Source organism: Sturnira hondurensis, unplaced genomic scaffold, assembly GCF_014824575.4.
Source record: "Sturnira hondurensis isolate 20B ecotype Veracruz unplaced genomic scaffold, ASM1482457v3 Scaffold0001872, whole genome shotgun sequence".
Lineage (NCBI taxonomy): Eukaryota > Metazoa > Chordata > Mammalia > Chiroptera > Phyllostomidae > Sturnira > Sturnira hondurensis.
The window spans coordinates 7,294,226-7,318,556 of NW_028074503.1; the positions used below are offsets into that span (position 1 = coordinate 7,294,226).

Below are 24,331 nucleotides of genomic sequence, written 5' to 3' on the forward strand. Positions count from 1 at the left end.
TATCGTAAGAATGGGAAGAAGTGGTTCAAGAAACCTTTAATGGGGCATCTGAACCAGTTCCTCAGAGCCTGAGGGGGGAATGAATGCAAAAGGCATATTGGAGGTAAACTGAGAGAACCCGATAACTAAATATCAAGGTGGACTAATGGCAGTGTATGTTAAAAGCAAGAAGACCTTGTCTTTGAGGCAGAAGAGAAGGCAGCAGAGTTCACATGAAAGTGGAAATTCTCCAGGCATCAGAAATTGAGGGAGACCAAAGGTCTGCTTTTGAATGTATTGGTTTAAGGGTTGAACATTTAAGTAATCTTGTCCTAAGAACTTACAAGGAAACTATGGGTTTGTAAACTTGTTCACATTTAAGCGCTAGGCCCCTAGATCCCCCATTTGTGAAATGAGATAGATAGTACTACCTACCTTGTAAGGCAGCAGTCTAAAATATTTTTGAATGCTAAATATATGTCAACATTCTTCTAAGTGCCTTAATGATAATAACAAATAATTAGCATTTGAGATTGAGCACGACGGGCCAGGCACAGAGCTAAGCACTACACTTCATCTCATTTAGTCCTTATAATAAGGCAGGTAGATTTTTTAAATCTTCATTTTACAGATGAGAAGAGCAAGGCTTGGGGAGGCAAGGAGGCTTGCGTACTGGCGCCCGACCATAAGTAGCAGGGATGGGATCTGAACCCAGGCATCTCTGAGTTCTGGGTCTGTACCGTTAATTAGCCTGCCCTGTCCGTGTCTTCCAAGAAAGGCATAACAGATGTGTGGTACGTGTGCACCCTGGAGGGGGTAGACAGGCAGAAAGCCAAATTTTAAGGAGATGGAGAAGGAGTGGGAGTATGAGCTGCCCTTTGAGGAGTCTGGTGTTGAAAGGAAGGAGGAATCTCGTAACATGAATATTTCTTCAGGGCTCCTGCTCAGGGTGAACAGAAGAGGGACACACTGCCTTCCCTGAGTACCAGAGGAAGAATGCAGATGTAACGTCTCTGTAACACCTGCATTTCTAGAGAAATGCACTGCCTACTGGGGGTGCTCAGGGGAGCGGGGAGGACTGGCTGCCAGAGAGGGAGGACTGGCCTGCTAGAGAGCTAAGAAAGGGGTTTTCAGGCAGAGGGAACAAGAGAAACAACAGAATATACAATGCAGATTTGTAGGAGAAACTGCATGTGGTTGTATGAGTGGTTGGGCATCATTTTCTCAGGAGTAGGAAGCAAGATACTCTAGGAGGGCAGGTAGGCCGAAGAAGGCTTTGGGGCCAAGGTCACAGAGGCGCTCTGGCATGCCACTTTAAACAGTGACAGTCCTGACTTCATGCTGTGGGTTATGGCGAGTCATTTTACCAGAAGGAAAAATCAGCGTGTCTGTAGATTATGAAGGAACCTGCAGGGCTTGTAGGAAGAAGCCTGCTGAGAAGGGAAGACTAAGCCAAGAGAACACAGAACACCCTTCAGGGTAGAACTCAGTGTTGAGGGCACATGTAAAAGGATTATTAGGTTTGGAAAACAGGAAGCAGAATTCTTTCTTTGCCATGAGAAAAATTTTGGTAAGGAGTCAAAGTAATAGTGCTCACGCTGTAGATGCTGACGCTGGATTTATGATGGCGATGGGGGAAAACAATATCTAATATTTATTAAATACTACACTGATGTTTTCTGCTCTGTGTTGCATAATCCTTACAACCATCCATGAGGCAGGTCAGATTACTACCCCTGCTCACATTTGTGGGGGCTGAGGTTGCAGGCTAACACACCGAAGGTCAAACAGTCCGGAACAGGCAGAGCCAGAGTCCAAACCCAGAGAAGAAGAGGAGGGTTCTTTATAGTCAGGACATAGACACAAAGAGAAAAGGGCGGAGAAAAGAAGAAAATGACAAAACTAGGCAAGTAATACAACAAGAAGTGAGGTGGAAATGGGGAAGAGAGAGAGAGAAATAAGTAAATAAATATAGAAAGAACAAACACCGGGATATGTTGTGAGTACAGCTTAAGTCTGGGAAACCTGACAAATTAATCTTTTTTTTTAAAATCTGGAGATTAAAAGAAAATAAAAAGCGGAATCTCAGTATTTCAATCATTTAGAAGTTCAATCACTTAAAAGTGTCACATATCCTGGGAGAATGATGACTGAAATTACTTTTAACAAAAAGAAAACTGTAAATTCTAATAGAAATAGGATTTGCAGCCTGTACGAGGCCTAAAGAAGAATAATTTATTCCTGGCTTCAGGCAGAATTACCATAAACCATCTGAGATAGACACATTTTTTTCTTTGTTAAATGACTTTTGGAAAATGAAGGTTTTCCATAATTTTCCCTCCTAACTCATTGTTGTGTTTAATAATTTTGCTGTCAAGAAGTTATTTTTCATACTGTATCTAACCTCTGATTCTACAGTTTCAAGTCCATTTCCACATTCATTTCATCAGGGGGACTGAATAGCTGCCTCCCCCTACTGAAAGACTTCCTGACCCATGCCGAGGGTCTGGCTTCAGACTTTCATTCTCTAAACTAAAAAGTGTCTTTGATTTTTAAATGTGGTCAGTCTGCTTTAGTAAAACTAGCTCTCTATGCTTCTTTCTTGTCATAAAACAGCCAGGCTAGATGTGACAGGAGTATTACTGTATGGGAACAAGACGATGCCACATTTCTGTATCCCACAATGCAAGTGTGAATGAAAGAGAAATACGACAGCTGGGAGATGAGTTACACATACCTACTATGTGAGCAATCTGGCCTACTATGTGAACAATCTGGCCTCCGAAAAGGAATATAAAAATACACCATATTCTCATATAAAATATGACACTCATGCTCAGTTTATTGGCAATTGAGAGTAGTATTTCACACAGTCATGGAAAAGGTAAAGAGATATCCATGTTTTGAGTAGCACTAAATTAAAAGTACTATGGCAAAAACTAAATTTCGACAATTTCTAGCACAAAACATTCCTAGGGAAAAAAATCATTGACACCTGGAAGTTAATAGGTACAATGAAATAAAAACAGACATCTAAGTCCTAAATAAGGCTCTGAGCTCACTAGTGAATGAAATAATCTTAACTGGGTTATGTTATCTTATTAAAGTGCTTCTAGCACTATCTAGCATATATAATTAATTGTAATGGCAATGTTTTCTTCGATCCACTTCAAGTGAACACTACTAGAATAATAAAGTATCATAAAAACCAACTCCTAAAATTCTTGTCAATAATATTTATTATGGTAGGTGTCATGTCTCATTTTGATGTCCACAGCTTGAGGTCTCATTACTATAAAAGGCTGGCTTGGCCAGAAGTCCACAAAACAGGAATCCTTATCAGTTGGCACTTTAGCAATCCACTCATACAACGATTACTGATGGTCCATAAGGACCTTGAGAATTTCCTAAGAAAATGGAAAAAAACAGAATAGAGAAAAGTTGTAAAGGGCTCATTAGGGCTAGAGATTTCAGAAAAGAATTAAGTCGGGCTTGAATTGGAGCACAAAGACATAGAAGGCTCAGGATCAAGGAAAAGGGGCAAGATGTTTCTGGTAGAAGGACTCATGAGAGAAAGCCCAGAGGTGTGCAGGAGCGTGGTGAGCTGGGGTGCGTCACAGTGAGGAGACCACCTGGAGTTCACCGTAATATCCATTCCCTCTCAGACTGTGATACTACAGGATATTTCAATACCATCCAATTTTATACTTTTTCAACAAAGTACTATGCCAGAAGAGTGTTTATCTCCATTTATAACTTGAAAGGCTAGTTAGTAGAATTAATGTAGTTATTAGTGTTCCAACCTGTTAAACAAATTAATTTTAGAGTTAAGGGGAAAGTTCTGATAAGAAGATAATCTCCTTTGTAGTAAACCAGGCTCACCACAGAGGCTACAAAAATCCAATCGCACTCATATTGTCTAAAGCCTCTTAAAAACATGAATATTAATATTTATCTTAAATGTATACATGCATCATTTGGGCATGGTTTTTAGTTCAATTCCTCACAAAAATTGATTATAGAGCCAAAGCAAGAAAATGCCAACAATGTAAAAAAATTAGATACCACAGGTATCCAATTAACTTAGTCAATTATCACACAAAATATATATAGACTAACAATATCAGACTAGCAGCGAATTACCTTGTATACATACAGTATCTAACCAATTCAAGGTTGTGTAGAAAACAGTGCAACAGATTTCTCAGTGGACATTAACATTGAGGAATACTGTGGATGTAGTATTACCTGGAGATAAACTGTATGGGAGACCATGCATCTTTAAGGTTAAAAACAAATTCAAAAACAGCATTTGGTTGGCTTACTTCTCTATCAAGTCCAGCTGCCACTGTGATAATATCACCAGTCTCATTGTTGATGGTGAACATGTTGGGCGAAGGGGTGCTTGGAGCCTGAGACAGGATCCTGTACCTCAACATCCCATTCTGGGTATGTGGATCATCATCATCAATAGCAGTGACCGTCATCACGTACGTTCCTAGACACAGTACACACAGAAAATGAATGGTCGCCCTTCCCTTCAGGCTCTCCTCCACAGAAGGTATATTTAGCTCTTCGTTCAATCTCAATTTCACCTTTTCGGAACAAACATTTAACCACTTAGACTTGATTAAAAACACTATTTTTTAGTGACAGGCATAGTATTCACTTTACAAAATACAAAGCATGGCTTAGTTACTTGAAAGGGTAACTGTAAAACATTAATACATTGAAAAAGACTCAATTTTTCCATAACCGAGAAGACAAATTCACTATACGATTCAAGGAAAGGATCACTTTAGACTTTCATTTACAGAGAATGCAAATTAATACTACAGATGCTCTTAGCAACATATATTATGGCCACTGTTCCCTTCCCTCTGCTGTATTTTCTGTATTTTCTTCTGTTATGCAGTAACATCTGAAATCACATGCTGAGCGTGACTTTCCCCAGTGCCTAAGTCACTTTCGGAAAGTAAGCTGTGTGCATAATGATGAACACTCCATTTCCTCAGGTCATAAGAAATCATTCCATGCATTACTGTTTTGGTACATTGCATAGGAGTTTGGCACTGTGGTTCATTATTTCGTAGGAGATTAAAAGAACACTGCGACAAATTCGAGGCACTTCAATTTTTTTAGATATTTTGAAAGGAAATCTACAAAGCATTAGGATCAAAAATAAGTTCGAATTAGCTAGACAAACTATAATTTACAGGTAGAGACGAAAGTAATTATTATTTAACATGATTTGTTCTGTGGGATATTCATAAGACATGGATTATAAAAAAGTTCTACTTTAGAGCCTTTATAGTTACTGTTCCTTTTATGTGGTACCTTTTTGCCTGAGAATTAATTAAGGTGGGGTCACATTATTCAAATCACTTTGCAGAGCTTGAGCCTCTAAAGAAGACACCCTTTGGGGTTATAGATCATCCCTACACACCTTTTTACTCAACTTTGTTTGTCTATTTGCCTGCTTGCGTGTGCCCTCCCTACTAGAATTTATCTCCAGTGGGGTGGAGACTAGCCTGTCACTGCTGTGTCCATGGTGCCAAAACAGTGCCTAACACAAAGCACATGTTCTATAAACATCTGTTGAATGAATGAATTATTAAAGCAAAATAGTATGTTTCAGAATCTTGTACCAAAATACTGATTGCAGAGCAATTAAACTCAAGATTCATCATGTTATGAAACCTTGCCTAGAAGGATGCTTTCAAGTTACAAAACAACCACAGGAGGCATACTCATGAAATGTCTCTACTTCACATGGTCATTTCAAGTCTTTCACTTACGGTAGATGTTATGGAAATTCATGGTCAAATGCATAATAAGTATATCCTTAATGAGGTTTTTTGACAATTTTTGTGAAGCAGTACTTTTAATAATGTTAGACATAATAGGGGAAAACATAAAGTAATTTTTAAAAAGCAAAAAATGTTTGTAGACAAACAAAACCCCCATTTATTATCTTTAAAATATGTGTAAAAGATCTGTGTTTTAGTAAGGATATGTTTAACATGCTTAGGTTTCACAGTATTTTAAAATAACAAAAAAGACTAGTCTGAGAATGGAAATGTGACTCAGAAGGAGCCACAGGTTGAACTTCCTGCACGGCCCCCACCCCACACTCCAGCTGCCCCCCCGCCCCGTACTTCTTCTATGAGGTTACAGACAAGTATGTTTAGGCCAAGAAAAAAACACCAGTGTAAGGCATATTTGGTTATATCTATAACTTGGCTTATCTGCAAAGGAGCTACATAACTGGTATAGATGGAAAAGGTAATATGAGCACAGTTATAAATATTGAGCTTTTTTATTTAAAAAATTAATAGAGCTAATTAAATCTCTCTAAATGCCACATTATCTCAGGAAGGCTGGCAAAACATTTCCTTTCACCATCCCGACACTGACGTATTCTCTTGTCTACTAGTTTTTCACATTAAATAGGCCTTTCTAGGCATGCTATGCTACTGTGACTGAAGTCCACAGTATTTTCAGCACAAGAGCCTACAACCTTAGTCAAACATCACTTCACAGTGGTGGGTGGTTTTTGGCAACGGCTGTTTCTAGGCTGGGTCACTCCACGGCATGGGTTTAAAAGCCAGGGCCGTGGGAGACTGTGGAGTCGTTCTGAAAACAAGCTCCTGGTGTGGCCAGAGGGCAGCAAGCACACCTGTCTCGGAGGCCCTCCCCGCTTTGGGCCGTACCTTGCCCTCTGTCCCAGGAACCCCAAGTGCCATTTAGACTCCCCAGTTGCATCTGAGTTGCTGCTACGACTAACATGACACAATCTGTACTTTATGAACAGACATCCCTACTCTTCCGGTTCTTGCTTTCTAGCTAGAAACTTGCTCTATCAACTAACAGAATGAAAGGATCCTCCCACAGATTCCACGGTATAGAGTAAGACATTGTAGTCTATCTCTTTGAAAGGTGGGAAAATTCATAGAGGGCAGTGGAATGATAGCCTTCTGTTTCCTCCCTTCAATCAGTTTTTCCCGAAGTCACCCCCCTTTCTCCCTGAAAGCACTAGGAATGAAAGAAAATGACACTGAAAAACTCACACCACGTCCCCCTTTCCTGACTGCATAGCAGTACTGTCTACACTGCATTTCCTGGAGTAACCTCCACATTGTTAACTTCAAACTTACCAGGCTTTGATCCCTCAGGGACGGTCCCATTCCAAACCTGGTGCAGGAACTCAGGTCTGTTATCATTCATATCAATGACATTGATGACAATGTCAATGGGGTTCTCCACTTGATTTCCATTAATATCCACTGCATGTGCCCTCAGCTGTAAAAATAATTAGAACACAAAACTTTTTAGCAGACTTACATCTCGAGTGAGCACATAAAATATACAATCACCATGCAATCAAAATAGCACAGATGGACCAAGAAGCAGAAACACAAAAGGGACTCTTCATGTTGAAATTTAAGTTAGCCAAACTCCATACGGAGTAGCTACAGTAGCAAAGAGCCCACAATGACTATCTGCTAGGGATTGTGCTGGGAGTTTTATGGATCTTAACTTATTTAATCCAAGTGAAAAAGATTCAGGCAGAAATGACCAGCATTTGAAAGTGAAAAAACATTGAGCTTCAAAAAGGTGAAGTAACTGGTATATTGACAGAATCTATACTCGAAGCCAGCTCTATTTGGCTCCCAAATCCTTTGGCTAAATCAGTGCATGTGATTCAGGGTAATTAAAAACGAGGTACTGACACAGAGTAATCACGTAGTCCAAGGGAACAGAAGAGAACTGCGAAGGAATTCAGTGTTCATGGGGAATTTTGACACTATGTTGTTTTTTAATTGTAAATGGTATTCATAAACGTTAAAAGATAAACAGTAAGAGTACATGAATATATAAAGCAGTTGATCCTCTCCCAGACACAAATTCTCAGCTTTGTAGGTATTCTATAAGTTTTATCTTTTCCTTTTTAAAACAAACATGATCACTCAGCTACACTTGGCAGGATATCTTCATAATCTTTTCATTGGCACATAGAGGTCTGTTTCATTCTTTTCAGTAGCTGTGTAGCGTTCTATTGAATTGTTCCTTTTTAGTGGAAAGGCTACGATTTCCCTGTTAAGCGTGATGCTGGCAGCTGGTTTTTGTTGGATATGCTTTATCAAGTTAAAGGAGCATGGACATATCCTCTCTTACTTAGAGGTTATTTAATACATGAAGCAAAGTAAGTTTTTATTACTGCCTTTTCAACCCCTATAGAAATAATCCCTTACCCCCCTTGACTTATTTAATATGTTATATTAATAAACTCTTAATAATGAACCATCCTTATAATTCCATAATTAATTAACTCTATTTTGTTATGAATATTGCTTTTTTGTGTGCAACAAAGAGTAAGAACCTGGAGATCAAGAATTTACCCCCAAATCGTCCAAACTCTATTTCCTGAGTCTTAGCTGCATCATCAGATAGTAAGAATTCATACAGGAATAGAAATTTGTAATTTTTTGTATGATCGCTATATTCATAAATAAGAGACTAATCTACTTAGAGACTGATCTATTCTGTGCTGTCTTTCTCAAGTTTCCCTATTAATGTGATGTGGTTTTTGTGAAGGGTCTGAAAGTTTTACTTCTTCCTTTACGTTTTAGAACACAAAAAGCATCAGAATTACATGCTCCCTTGCGGAGTCTTACACTACCATGTATCAATATTTTAATTATGCCCCAAATATCAAAAAATATAAAAGTTTCTACAAGGAGAAAAATCTAACAAATACATTAATGGGCAAAATTATAATCTAAAAACAAATGCATATAAATATGGATTAAATTTTAATTCCTCTGTGCAGATGATGAATCCATGAGGATACTAACTCAGGACAAGGGGCAGCTGTCTAGCCACCAAGGAAAACAAAGTGGATCGTATCCCACTTCCTTTTTTACCGTAATAAACTCCACAGAAATTTGGGTGCAAAAAGAAACCCCCACACTAAATTAGGGAGATCAGCATCTTGGAGTTGGGAAGGCTTTTATCACCTTGTCTAAATCCAGAATGCATGGTAACATTTAAAAAATGAACTTAATTCAGTAAAAACTGTAAGTTATAGGAGCACAGGAATTATTAACATAGATGAAAACCAACAATAAAGGGGGAATACTATATGAAAATCATGCATTAATGTCTCTAATAGGTAAAAGACTCTTAGTTTAAGAGAAAAAGATGCACAATCTAAAAGAAAATTCCACATACGACAAGAAGAGGGAATTCACTTTGACTGGATAGTCAACTTATGCAACTTAAAACATCAAGATAAATATTTTACAAAAATATTGGTAATAAATAATGCCTGGAATTGATCATGGAGTAGAGAAAATATATCTCCTAGATCAGGGGTGTCAAACTCATTTTAACAGGAGGCTACATTGCCTTGCAGTTGCCTTCAAAGGGCCGAAATAATTTTAGGACTTTATAAATGTAACTTACTCCTTAACTGTTAAGAAGTTGAAATTATATTCGGCCCTTTGAAAGCAACCGTGAGACTGATGTGGCCCCTGATGAAAATGAGTGTGACACCCCTGTTTAGCCGGCAGGTGGTGAAATACAACACAACCCTTTGGAGAACAATTTTACTATATATATCAAAATAATATAAATTTAAACAATTTATTCCAAGGATACGATGAAAACATGTACAGACAAATGTTCATTGTTGTATGTACTTGCAAAATAAATTTGAAAGCTGAATTACCCAAATATCCACCAACATATAGTTAAAATTATTTTACATCCATTCAACAGACTAATTTGGACCAATCAAAAATTATGATTTAAATAAATGATTTCTACTGACATGGAAAGATGTTAAATCTTACGATTATGATGTGGCAAAAGCTGGTTTCAGAGAATGGTCCCAATTTCAAAAGAATACATTTATGAATCTATGCATAGCAAAACATTTTACAGTATAGCACCAAAGTGGTTTTTAAAAAGTTTAGTTTTATGTACTAGGATTATAAGTAATTTTTACTGAATTATTTATACTATATTATTTGAAGTTTTATTTTTATTTTATTTGAAAAGTTTCTACAGTGTGCATATATTCTTCAAAAAGACAATGGTACTTTCATCAAAAGTTTTAGTTATTCACTTTGAAATTTAAGAAGTAATTACAAGCAATTTAGGTGTCTATATTGAACTCATGAAAAAATTTTGAAATCTTATTCCAGGAAAATATGCAAGTAACTATAAAAAATGAAAAAAGAAACAAGCTTCTAGGAATTGATTATTTTAATATTAGGTAACTTTTGCATTCTAAAAGACTCAACACAACATTATTTTTAAGTTGACAAAGTCAGGTTCATATATTCGGGGTGGGACAAAAGTAGGTTTACAGTTGTGAGTATGTGAAGCAGAATTTATTCTTGTATTATTATTTATTAATTATTATATCATTTTCCATATGAACAACTGTAAGCTTACTTTTACCTCACCTTGTATATATTTAAAAATATAAACATGTAACTATATACATAAATGTTTATAACTCAGTAAGAAAATGCTATATAGAGAAGTAAAGAACAAAAATTAACATAAGAAATATGACTCGTTAATACATCCAAGCAAAGCTCGCTCATCTTGGCCGACTGGTGAAATGGAATATCAGCAGAACGATGAGGAAAAGGGAGACCTCAGTCCCCGGTAGGCATGTCAGAGTGGCGGTCTTTCTGGAGGGAATATTGCCCACAGACAATGAAACAGAAATGTGCTCTCCGCGTTCCAGGTCTCTACTGGATGGTAATAATAATACCAGCAGACAGGTAAAATGGAAGATGGCAAATATAAACATATATTAATGAGAAACTTTTAAAATGATAGATTATACATTCAGTGGGATATTATATAGCTATTAAAATGTGATCTTTACATAATTTACAAGCAACAGTTTTGACCCCCTGCATACAAATTTGTTCCTATATGTTCTGAGCCTCACATCTGAAAGCTCATGTCAACAAACTGCAATGCGACTTTAGGCAATCTCTCTTCTTCAGTGCCATTTTTTTAAACCATGAACATTCATCAATTCGATAAAAACAGTACAATTATTACAATAAATTGAAAAGGCAACTGTACATTTCACACGTGAAAAGTACATTTAAGTACATTTAAGACTGAAATGAGAAGCAAACGTTAAACCCCGCACACACTCAGAAGACTATGAATAAATACACAGGGTATCAGCAGCTGAAGTCTTACATGAAATCGCGCTATCTGCTCACGATCCAGAGGCTTGGTCACTGACAGCTGACCTGAGATGGGGTTGATAATGAAGATACCAGTTGGAGGCTGGTCAGCTCCTGGCCCAGTCACACTGTACCGCAGTGAGAGGTTTTTATCTCGATCGGACCTGATCTGAGGGTCAAGAAGACAATCACATTAAGTGAGAGACTAAATGAGCTCATTATCTGAGACACAGCACGCCACACCTTGTGCCCTTTTTCAGCTACACACTTACACCGTCTCCTCCCAGAAAACCACTGAAATGCTCCCAGGCCTGTTCCTTGTCCTTGTTTCTTGGTGACAGGCTTCGGAAAGAGATGTTCCCTATCACTGGAAAGACTTGGGGGCAAGGTGAACATCGGAAAGAACATGCACTAGAAGCAGTGCAAAAAGTCAAAATTAAGGAGTGTCAGTTTTTAAACAGTAAGGGATTCTATCCTGGAAATTTGCAGAACATTAATCAAATATCAGGTGTTCAGTTTAATGAGAGAACTTCGTTTCCCTTTCCCCATCAGTTAGGGTAAGACATAGTTGTTTGCGGTGTGAAGGAGCCTCACTAGGGAACTCTAAGCTCATGGTGGAGCCTGGAAATCGGGTTTCTGCCTGTGCAGTGTATGCACCGACATGACTCACTCCGACCAAGACTTCCCGTATCATTTTCAGGTAGCACTTAATGCCGCAAATTCCTTATCAATAACAGATCATACAAGATACAATTGAAAAATATATTGCTATACTCTCAAACATTATACCCATGGGCTCACTTCCTTCTCCTCCAAACACCACAGTTCCTAGGAAAAATAAGTTGTAGATGAGCAATCTTAGGACTAGGCAATAGAAGAGGAGGGGGAAGGAGTGTACGGAAAAGGGGCTAGTGCAGCAATCCTGCTGCACGTGAGAATGAGATATTTATTAGGTAAAACATGTAATAGGTAAATAGACTTAATCCAGTCATAGAATGTTGTTATTATTTTTAAAGTTAAAGCAAGGTTTTTTTTTCTCATTCTCCATTAAAGTCGAAAAATAAGAAACAACGTTCTTGGTGGTTACATTATTCACTGTTAAAGTGAATTATAATGTACAATAGAATAGCATATATGACACAAAAAGGACTTATTAAAAAATACACACAAAAGTGTGTCCTGGAATGCTAAATTAATCATCCAGAGAAACATTTATTTTCTAATAAATGGCAATACAATGACTTTTTCCTTATTTTCCTTTTGTAGTAAACAATGGGTTGCTAATTTTGCTAAACACATGGAAATATCTGTAATTTTTTTCTCTGCACTTGATGGTATGCATTTAGAGTAACTGGAAAAAAAAACTGACTTTTCAGATTTGAAAGCCTATATTTTTGCACAGCCCCGGGGATTCTGTTAATGGTACCGGAGGTCATTTTTTTTTTCCATTTAAAAACTCTCGAATGCACTTAGTGCTGGCATTTTTAGCAATGATTGCTCCTTTATTTTTTCTTTGGCCAAAAAGCTATCTATAAAGGACAAAACACATCATGGAAAGTGCAGGTTTCAGACAGGGAAGTCGAGGTATGTGCATTTTATGGCTAAAGGTAAGGCACGGGTGTGAACACATGTTGGAATCAGGGCTTCTGCCTCCACACACTGAACAAACTTTACCATCCACGGTGTAGAGGAGCTACAGGGAGCCCTGTCTATCAATAATCGGAGGTGATTAAAAAAATGAGAGGAGGCTCTTCACAACACAAGACATTGCACCTATAAAAATGTATTTCTTAATACATACATGTTGTAAACTCTACTTTGTGGGGGAAGAGCGACAAAGACACCTCTAACATGTACCTGACACACGCCACAAAGACAGCGGAAATTGCCACCATACCCTGACAAGGTCCTGAGGAAAAGCTCCTCTGGAGTTTTCTGGCAAGTTGATGGGAGGGATAACCCAGTCTCTCTTCTGCCGTTGGAGGTGTCCATTGTGCTTGGTCAATTGTCTCGGGAACACGATTTCTTCAATTTCTTGTGATGCCTTTCCATGAAAACACAAGAAGACATTCCTGAGTACTAGGAGAAACATTTCTTGAAGGCATATCATTACCAGTGGACATCCGAAAGTGTAGGCATCACAGTTTATCACAAGTAAAAGAATAAGTTGGGAGGCCCTTTCCTTGTCCTCCTACTAAAATAACAGAAAACATAACATAAATTTTGGGTTATACTGTTCATTGGAAAACTGAATTCCAAACCATTTATTATGGGGCGCAGTTGTGTAAACTATTTTCAGTTTCTATAAACCATGGTAGATAGTAGTTAATATTGAGCAAAATTTAATCAGACCCTTTTATATTTCTCATTAGTTTAAACCACAGTTCAGGTAATGTGCTACTGTACATTAAATTTAGATCTTGATGTGCTAAAATATAATTTGAATTCCAAAAGAAGTTTAATACATACTGCTAAGGAATGTCTCAAATATTTATGACCCTATTAAATCCCACAGAATTAATGCTGTAATTATTCTAAACCTATGTCAGCCATGATGGATGCTGTAGATGACCCACTTTGCACATGGGGTATTAATCTCTGCTGGGTGTCAACATTTTCTTCTGTTTCTTCTTGTATCTGTAGACATTTCAGCCATTAGCCCTTGCTGCTTCGGTGAAAATATCCAGGCTAGTTTGCTGGAACACACTGAATTATCAACAACGAAAGCAACTTTTCACTTGATTAGTTACCAGTTTCTCACTTTACGTTACCCAAATAACATGACTCCCCTCAACAGTTAACGGTCTGACACACTGCATCCCACGTGATGAAAGTCTGACACCGGCTTAAAAGAAAAAGGAACTATTTTCCAGTGACATATTTATTCATACTTAATTACTGGTGTGTATACTGCATTTACAACTAAATACCAGAAATTAATATGTGTATTCTTAACTCTCACAATACAAGAAATATATGATATGGAACAGTCATAATTCATAAAATCAAAACCTTTAGAATATGCAAATATTCAAATGAGTAGTGTTATAATAACTTTACTGAAGAAGTTACTATATCTTATTTAAAATTCTTAATATGGTGATTTAAGCAAAATAAGTGCTCAATAAATTTTTGTTGAATTGAGTTGAACTGTACTCTGTTGGAAATGTATCTTAGCTTACAGCAGCTTCCACAGAGGGAGTGTATTATTCCTAAAAGTAATGTGGGTGGTATAAATAATTCATACTCTCCATTTGATTATTAAGGGACAAGACAAAAGCCAATGCTCACTGCCGGAAATGGTTTCCTGTTACTAATATGAATCTGAACTTTCTATCTAATAATGAATTTGGTGAAATCTTACAAAGGATTATTTATTTAATCCGTGGTTATATTTCACAGCCTGTAAAGTTTCTACAAAACTTCAAACAAACAACTACTTCTAATTTAAGTTACAGATCTCAAAATGTAAACAAAGCTTTCAAATACCATTTCAGATTGATGAAAGCGCATTTGGTCCACGTGCCTCATAAGATTAAAACCACAACAAAAATACTACTGAAGTGACTGAAGTGAGTGAAAATGCAAATACTGGTCATCCATTCATATGATGTAAAGCAAAGTACATATTTAGTGGGAACTGTACCAATCTAAATCTCAAACACGTGGATACTCTACCTTCAGCGAGTCCCCAGGTGAGGTCGGCTTGAGGCTCAGTCTCACCGCCACCTGCCACTTTTCCTGAGTCTCTTTGTCTTGGGCATATACCAGGAACTTGGCGTGCTCCGAGGAAAGGGGGAAGCTTCTCACTGCATACACCATGCCATCTTCATCTACCTTGAAATCTGCTGGCTCGCTGCTTGCATACTGTACTTTTCTTTTTCCATTGCAGTTGCTGAACTTCACTGTAAACGATCATAAAGACAGAAGTCTAATTCTACTCCCAAATCAGAGACAACTAATATCCAAATCTATAGTCTGCTTAGGTTAAAGGCTAAAATGTAGTAACATGAAAAACCCATATTTTACTTTTACATCATTAAAGGAATTGTCATAGCAGACAACATCCGACTGTGGTTCTGCGGTGTGGTCTCCAGCATCTTCTTGTTCCAAAGCCTTCCCTGTCCCTACCTGCCCCCGCGCCCTGGGCCCACAGACATGTCTATTCCCCCCACCCCTTGGTCTTTCACAAATGCTGCCCACCACCCCTAACAAACTCCCACTCGTCCTCAGATCCCGGCTCTGAGGGTAGAGCAGACCCCTGCTCTCTGTTTACATGTTGCAATCTGAATTCTACTACCAGGTTCAGAGCCATGCCTGGCCCTCACTTGGAGAGGTGCTCCTGCATGTTTCCTGAAATAGTCTTACTGCATAAGTTTTGAATCAATGATTAAAGGAACACAGCAACAGCATTTTTAATATCGAGGACCCACTATGCTCTAGAATCATAAAACCTACGGCAATTAAAAGTGAGTAATTTGCAATTTCTAGCCTTCATGGTGCTTATAGTGGCTCTATGAAGCACTAACGATTTTACACATTTTCAAACATGTAAAAATAAAGATATATTGCAAAATAAATTTTAACTGAGAATATCTATGTCTTAAGAGAAGCAAAATCAGTCTTCTATGTGTCATCAGATAAGTTATACCATATATTTATGAATATAGAACTAGAAATATTTAAGCCAAAATAAAATTACAAAATAATAAAATTATCCTTTAGAGATTATTTCCTTTGAAATCCATCCTTCTCTTTGAAGAAAAATTCTATGTGAATAGCATAAAGGAATTTTTTCTGGTTCTGTAAACATGTGATGTTGTGTCCGGATGGCAATTCCACAGGATACACCTTGGAGTGCATTAATAGGCACACACTGCACAACGGAATCATAGACATCTTTTGCCTGTTAAGAATCTAGGCAAATACATTGATATTCCCACCCAACAAACAAATTCATACAGTTCTTTTGTTTTCATTGAGAGATTCACTGAGATGTGCACGAGACCACAGACAAATAACAGGCACGTTTATCTCCTTCACTAACCATAGAACCCTTCCTAACAGTAATAAAATATTTTACTGGATACAGTGTTTTCACACAATTCCATATATATCAGTTTTTATCTTTCAAACATTTAAAAATAAAGACACAAATAAAGGCTGCATCTTACACTAAACTGTATCTCACACTAAAATATGTTTTAAACCAACATATTTGTCTTTGGAATAGAAATATCCCCAAAGATACTCAATTACCCCATCTTACATGACATGTGATTTAAAAGTGAAAAATGGGAGTCCTTTCTATAGAACAATGCCATCTACTGCTTATCTTTGACTAAGGACAACAAAATGAAAAGACAAATTGTTTGGGGAAACCCTGGTGAGAAATCAAAATAAAAAACTTCTATCATCTCCTTGTATACCAAGTACCTTTTATACCATAAAAGGTATTTACGAAACTTAGGAACACAGAATGCGGGTGAGAAATATCGCATTTCCTTCTGCATTTTGTGTTCACTTTCACCACTCCAGCATCAGTCCTCACCACTCCACCCCTGGATTACTGGGCCTGCCTCCTAGACGGCCTTCTCCCTGCTCTTGGTCACTGCCTACCCACTCCTAGACCAAAGCTCTCCAGTGGTTTTCTCCTGCCTGCTTCAAACCTGAAGTACTGTAAGTAAACTCTCTTACCTAGGATACATGCTCTCTTAATTCTTGTTCACTCAGTCTCTTTGGTTTAACTCACAGCATATTCTAACACATATTCTGCTCAGTTGGACAGATTTCTTGGTCATTCCCCACCTCCCTGCGGTCCACACCCCACATGCATCACCCCTTCTGATCGTTCCACACCCCGATGCTCCAGGTCACAGCTCCAGAGCCAAGCCACTGCACAGGGGAGAGTCGGCTGCGATGTCCTGATTCAGAAGACAGAAGCCTATGCCCTCATCTGGAAAGGTTCTCCATGTTTCATTTCAATTTTTATTTGTTTTCACATTTCTTGTCCATGGAAACACATGTTGGCACTTCATTTTTATTATGACTGTAACAAATAATGTCTACTTATTAATGGCTTCACATGACTAGATCTCCCTGTAAGCAGACTGTACACCAATGTTGGCTTCCTGATGGTGAGTGTTGGTTGGCTCTTTTGTTTCCTACGACACCCAGCAGTGACAGGCACAGTAAAAACTTCAATAAATACCCAGGGGCCAACTATATAGATTAATATCTTACATCTTTAAAAAAAAACTGGAAAACAGACAGGAGACTTAGAAGTATGCCCAGCCTGCTATGGGAGACTTAGAAGTAAGTCCAACACACAGCAACCAAAACCACAACGACATGCCAGGGACTTGACATAAGGTGGCTTTGTGTTGGGTTGCTGGTAGTGAAAGAAAATGAACTAGTACTTGTTGAATGCCAGGCACTGAACAAGATGTTTAAGAGTAGGTTACCTACTTTAACCTTGACAATAACCTCCCAAATGGGGTATGGTTACTTCTATTCTACAGAACAGGAGAAAGCTCAGAGAATATCTATGATCTGGTTGTCTGACTTCTGGTCTTATTTCCCCTACAAAACATAAGGGAGCCTAAGCTCATGACTCTTAAGTTAGTCAGACCAAACTTTTAAAAAACAAGAAAGATAAAGAAATGACAAAGAAGCTTGACAAATGCTTGTGAAGAGAACAATGCCATGTTAGATCTTTGAAAGCACCAAAGTAAATAGCATCCTTGAAAGGAATTCTTAAATTGGAGATACCTTAACTCTCCTACAGAGGCAAGCAGGCGGAGCCCCCCAGGTTAACATGAAAAGTCTGCAAGCGGAAGAGGGAAGTTTACTCTTGCTGTTACTGTGATGGACCGTTCTGTTAATTCGGTACTCAGCTAGTTACATGGACTCAGGTGTCAGAATGAAGCTGTGAGAAAAAGGAGGCCGTTGGAAAAAATGCATTAGCAAAGAAGAAAAATGGATGTCTTTTCCTACAAGGGTCATTACAAATCCCAGGAATGAGAAGTGGTTGACCTCAAAGAGCCCAACACTGGAGAGAACAGTTTGGCAGAAACCTCATGAAGGTCAGTTACTTAAAGTCAATTAGTTTTTCTATCACCCTGGTGCGACCTAACCTATAACCAGTATGAATTAGTTTAATACATATGCTGTTAAATTGCTGTGGTATTTTTTTTAAACAAATGCTAATTCTCATTTGCTCTAATGTGAAAATAAAATAGGCAACATTTTTGGCATTATTCAGGTTTGTTTTATATTATATAATTCCCTTTGTACACATAAGCAGTGGAAGCAACACCATGAATGAAGACAGCCCACTGCCAACTGACAAAGTCTTGCTCAGTGAAATATTAGTTCTAATTTCGTCCTGTGACCAAGAACTACTGCACGTACAGTGCTCCTGGCTCACAGCGACATGCTTCACCCATGATATCCATGTTTTATTGCTTTCAAGTCACACAAATGAGAATACTTGCTCATTTCAGTGTGTGTTAGGGACAGAATCGTGTTCTCCAAAATTTGTATTTTGAAGTAATAACTCCCAGTACCTTAGAATATGACTGTAATTGAGATATATTCTTTAATGTGATAATTAAAATTAAATGAGCTCATATGGGTGGGGCTTTATCCAAAATGGCTGGTGTCCTCAAAAGAAGAGGAAACGTGGACACAGACGTACACATGCATGGAGGAAATACCATGTGGGGACACAGCAACACAGGTCTTTAAAGAGAACAGCCCTGCTGAATCTTGATGTTGGATTCCCAGCCTGCAGAACTGTGGAAAATACGTTTCTGTTGTGTAAGCCACCCTATCTCTAGTATTTTGTTAGGGCAAGCTTAGCAAACTTCCTACAATGGTTAATACATGAATTTCATTTTTTAACTGTTGGTCAACATTTATTGCCTGTTGTTTTGTTCATTATGACTAAGGTACAGCTAGGAATCCTTTCTCCAATCTGTTAAGATTCACCTCTACCCTTGGAACAGGTGCTAGAATTTAATAAAGAATTTCCTTTTTACAGAAACTTAGAAGTTCATGGAAAAATATAGATAACTGCTATGCTACAAAATGCTAGTTACAGAGCTAATATATATTCATGACTTATAAATTACATTTATTTATAATCAGTAAGCTTTCAAAAAGGTTTCCAGGGTGATGAAAAACTATGTGTACAAAAATCTGGTTATAAACAAGAAAAGAGAGGATAGAAGCTCCTTGGAAAATAGAAAAAGATATTCAAGGGACATGTTTCAATTATTTAACCGACTAAAATTAGGTTTAAAATTTAACTGTGAAGATGAAGGAAATAAGGCAAACATCATAGATATGTGACTCTTGTAAAAAGAAATATAATTTAGTAGAACCAAGCTGTTCTTGTGAGTGAAACATTTTCTTAATGGATGGCAGATAAATAATTCTGAATAATGTAATGAAAAAAGACTTTTAATTTTTGTTCCCAAACATAAAGCAGTTGTATCATTTTAAATATGTTTTCCATTCTTGTTTATCCTATTGCATTTAGCCCAATTTTCTTCCTTTGCCCTCCTCTTTCCAGGCCAAACCCTGATCCCCTAGCCATCCCCCACACCATTGTGCATGTCCACAGGTCATTCATACACATTTTTACTAATCCCCTCCCCTCCTTTTCGCCACTCCCCTCGGCCCCTCATCTCTGGCAGCTGTCAGTCTGCTCCTTGTTTCTATGTCTCTGGCTCTGTTTTGCTCATTAGTTTACTTTGTTCATTAGGTTCCTCTTATAAGTGAGATCAACTCATTACCAGTTTTATAGCCATGCCTGGCCCTCACTTGGAGAGGTGCTCCTGCGTGTTTCCTGAAATAGTCTTACTACGTAAGTTTTACCACATGGTATTTGTCTCTCGTGGACTGGCTTATTTCACTTAGCATGATAGTCTCCAGTTCCAACCATGCTGTCACCAAAGGTAGGAATTCCTTCTTTCTTTCTGCTGCATAGTATTCTATTGTGTAATTGTACCACAGTTTCTCAATCCATTCATCTACTCATGGGTACCTAGGTTGTTCCTAACACTTGACTATTGCATATAGCACTGCTATGAAGAGAGGGGTGCATAAGTTCTTTTGAATTGGTGTTTCAAGATTCTTAGAGTATATACCCAGTAATGGAATCACTAGGTCAAAAGGCAGTTCCATTTTTAATTTTCGATGAAATTCCATACTGTTTTCCACAGTGGCTGCACCAGTCTGCCTTCCCACCAACAGTGCACTAGGGTTCCCTTTTCTCCGCATCCTCACCACTTGGTTGTTGATTTGTTTATGATGGCCACCCACTGTGGTTTAATTTGCATCTCTCTGATGGCTAGTGATAAGCACTTTTTCACATGTTTATGGGCCATGTGTATGTGCTTGGAGAAGTATCTATTCGGGTACTTCCTGATGATGAGTTGTGTTAGTTCTTTACATATTTTGGAGATCAAACCCTTGTCAGATGTAGGACTGGCAAATATGTCCTCCCGTATGGTCCGTCCCCTTTCAATTTTGATGATGGCTTCTCTAGCGATGCAGAAGCCACTGGTGCCCTCCAGGCTGCTACCCCCATGCTAAAGCCCGGAGTGAGTCTGTGTATGTCCTAAGTCCGTTCTAGGCCTTGTAAGAGGAGACCCCTGAGAATCCTGCAGTTTCTTTCTCTGCCCCAATCCCCACTGGTTTTTACAGCCAGAAGTTATGGGGATGTATCTTCCTGGCACTGGAACCTTGGGCTGGGTGGCCTGGTGTGAGGCTGAGACACCTCGCTCCCAAGGTAGCCCTCCTGGTTTTTATCCAACACACGTAGGTATAGGTGTGGTACTGCCCATTCTGTGTGCCTTGGTCTCTGCCCTTTCTATCTATCTGGATGAATGTGACTTCTTTAATTCCCTGGTTGTCGGACTTCCATAAAGCTTGATTTTCTGATAGTTCTTGGTGATAGTTATTTTGTATTTTAGTTGTAATTTTTGCTATGTCTGTGCAAAGAGGTGAGCCCTATTTATCTGTGGCTCCATTGTGACCAGAAGTCCCCCTTTGTCAAATATTAATTGACCACCGAGACCTGGGCTTATTTCTGGGCTCTCTATTCTGTTCCACTGATCTATGTGTCTATTCTTATGCTAGTTCTGGACTGTTTTGATTACAGTGGCTTTGCAGTATATTTTGATATCTTTAATATGTTTTTTAAGAAAAGGTGATTATACATTAAAAATAAGGATGAAATAGATTCTTAGCAGTGAAACTACTTTGTACTGTATTCAGTGGATACATGACATTATACATTTGTCAAAACTCATGGAACAGCACAACACAGAGTGAAGCCCAGGGTAAACCATGGACTTAATACTGTATCAATACTGGATATACCAAATGTGCTACACCAATGCAAGATGTTCATACAGGTATTCCTGCTTTTTCAAAGTCTGGGTTACCCCACTCTGCCTTTATGCAAGACCCACATTAATACCTATTCTTGCTGACCGAAAGAAACCTGAAATGAATTTTCCCTTTTCAAGAGAGGCAAGAAGTGAAAATAATGTTCAGTGTTTTTGTTTTAGTTTTTTCCAGTGATCAGTCCTAGGGGCAGCGCACTCTCCGAGCAGTGAGAGTGGACTTGCCAAGCTCCTTCCCCGAGAACCACAGTCCGCATCTCAGCATCAAGCACCATGGCTTTCGATTGTTATCTGTGAACAAATGTGCTTTGTGTGGATTTATTTTGTGCATCTGTTAGCAAGATGTGTCATCCTAGGGTTATCAGAAAAGCCTAAGAGAACTCGTAGGGGTGTGACACTTAGCATAAAACTGGATATAATGGTTTCAATTGCGGTGAATAAAACAAAGACATCACGCCAGCAGCACTGAACTTGCCTGCATCCACCCGTGCACTATTTACATGCAGAGCAGAGAGAGTCTTGAAAGCTGCCCAAAGATACTTACTACTGGTTCTGCAAGTGGCAGAGTGGTCTCACTGAGGTGGCACCCAATAATGGCTAAAATGGGAAGAATACCTGCCTTCAGTGGGTTACTGGGTGGACAAAACTTTGGTATTATATCATTCCTGTTTTTACTATATGTTAGCATTATTTTATTTTTTATTATTTATTATTTATTTTATTATTATTTTTTTAGCCCTAGCCCTAGCCCTAACCATCATTATTTTAGATTTTATTTATATGGTATCATTTGGTACATTATTGTTTGGGGACACTCAATTTTTTTCCATAGAAATTAATGGTTTGCTTTTTCATCTTACACCATTTTGGCTTAAGAAAGGTGTCATAGGAATGATCTGCCTTCAGAGAATGGGGGAAACCTGCAACAGAAAAAATCTTTTGGGGGTTCAGGATATGCGTCTCCCTGTACTCTGTCCTAATTTTTTCAGTAAGCCTGAAAGTGGTATAAAAATACTTCCTTACAGTTGGTAGCCTGACCTACCACATTTTTAGATATTTGAAGGACTGGGTAGTTGTCAAGATCCTCGGTCTCTCACAAACAAGAGGTCCACTGTCTCAAGATGGTACTAGTTAGATCTGGACAGTATAACTGAGTCGGTAACTTTACAGGAACCCCCTGGGTGTGCAGATATTGAGGTGGTGTTTCATAAAAGTCAAAATATTTCATCACACACGTATAATAAAGTTGACATTTTATCACTTAAAAAATAATCAAGAAACTTAATTTGGAATATTCTCCTGACAGAACAATATTCCTTATGTTAACAATTTAATTTTGCCTAAGTGCTCAGGTAACTCAAAGTGTAAGTTCTAGATTTCATAACATAAAAGAAAATAAACTTCCTTAGACAACTAATAAAACAGGCTTGATCCATTGGATAATTCAAATTGAAAACTACATCTGGCTTCACATGACTAGATCTCCCTGTAAGCATTTAGCTAAAAATGTCATAATGTTAAACAAAAAATTTATTATTAGAGCCACTGCATACTTTACATAATAGGTAGGTACTATGTTAACATAACTAATACAAATTAAACATCAGGAAAATAATTATTTTGAAGTACTTTTTACTGTTAAAGCAATATATCAAATTCATGTTAACCATAAAACCATAATATCCTTATAAAATATTAACAGGAAACCACAGATCTTACATATTAAATGTATTAGCAGTTTATAGTACTACATAAACCATATAAATAAAATAAATAAAAAGGTGCAGATATTAACATATTTTTTCTCAAATAAAACATCACATCATATTTAGAAACAATTATAAGGAACTGTAAAATATGTTTTGTGCCTAAACATGACTTTGACTTTTTAAATTGTTTTCCCACATTAATTGATATTTACAAGGCATGTTGGAAAAACAGATAGTTTTATAGTATTAACAGAAGTTTTCTTAATTATTAATGAATTAGATATATATTAATGAAGAAATGGGAGGGAGGAAGACAGGGAGGGGGTGTCTCAACAGGAGTATTTCGAAGTGTTTTTACTTAGAGATTCCAACGACGAATAGTCACTAACTGGCAAGTTTGCTCATAAATCTGAAAAATCTGCTTAGACATTCTTTTGTCACCTCAGGACCATTCTGAGTTTAAATTCAAGAAATAATGTGTCTTGGAAAACTTTGGCAGCCATTCCATGGTCTGTCAGTCCTTTCCACACTTGCCCAGTGTGATACACCAGAGACAGAGGGGGAATGTAGACATGGACATTAATGAAAAAAGTCACTGCATTTTCCGAACAGCACATAAGTACGATAAAAGAGGAAATATGAAGTCTTAGAAAACATACTATTAAATGCATATACAGATGCTGTTCATTGCAGCATTATTTACAATAGCAAAAATGTGGAAAGAACCTAAGTCCTCACCCATGGATAAATGGACAAAGAAAAGGGAGTATTACTCAGCCATAAAAAGGGAATGAGATCTGGCCACCTGTGACAGCATGAATGAACCTTGAGGGCATTATGATAGTGCATCAAGTCAGAGAAAGACGAATACTACATGATCTCACTTACACGTGGAATGAAAACAAACAAAATAAACAAACCTTGAGTTCAGACATATAGAGAAGCCCAGAGGTGGGGGTGGGAGGTGGTAGACATGGCTGAAGGGAGTCAAAAGGTACAA

The 24,331-nt window shown here is 37.9% G+C and overlaps 1 protein-coding gene across 1 annotated transcript in view; it reads right to left on the bottom strand.

The window, feature by feature from the left end:
- The window catches only part of CDH2 (cadherin 2), a 207,972-nt gene that overhangs the window by 43,936 nt on the left and 139,705 nt on the right, over positions 1 to 24,331 (bottom strand). Inside the window, exons 3-7 of the mRNA XM_037032397.1 lie at positions 14,883 to 15,109; positions 13,102 to 13,248; positions 11,218 to 11,373; positions 7,137 to 7,281; positions 4,305 to 4,477 (exon numbers count right to left, since the gene is read on the bottom strand). Of these exons, the coding sequence (XP_036888292.1) occupies positions 4,305 to 4,477; positions 7,137 to 7,281; positions 11,218 to 11,373; positions 13,102 to 13,248; positions 14,883 to 15,109 (848 nt within the window). The remainder of the gene's footprint in view (positions 1 to 4,304; positions 4,478 to 7,136; positions 7,282 to 11,217; positions 11,374 to 13,101; positions 13,249 to 14,882; positions 15,110 to 24,331) is intronic.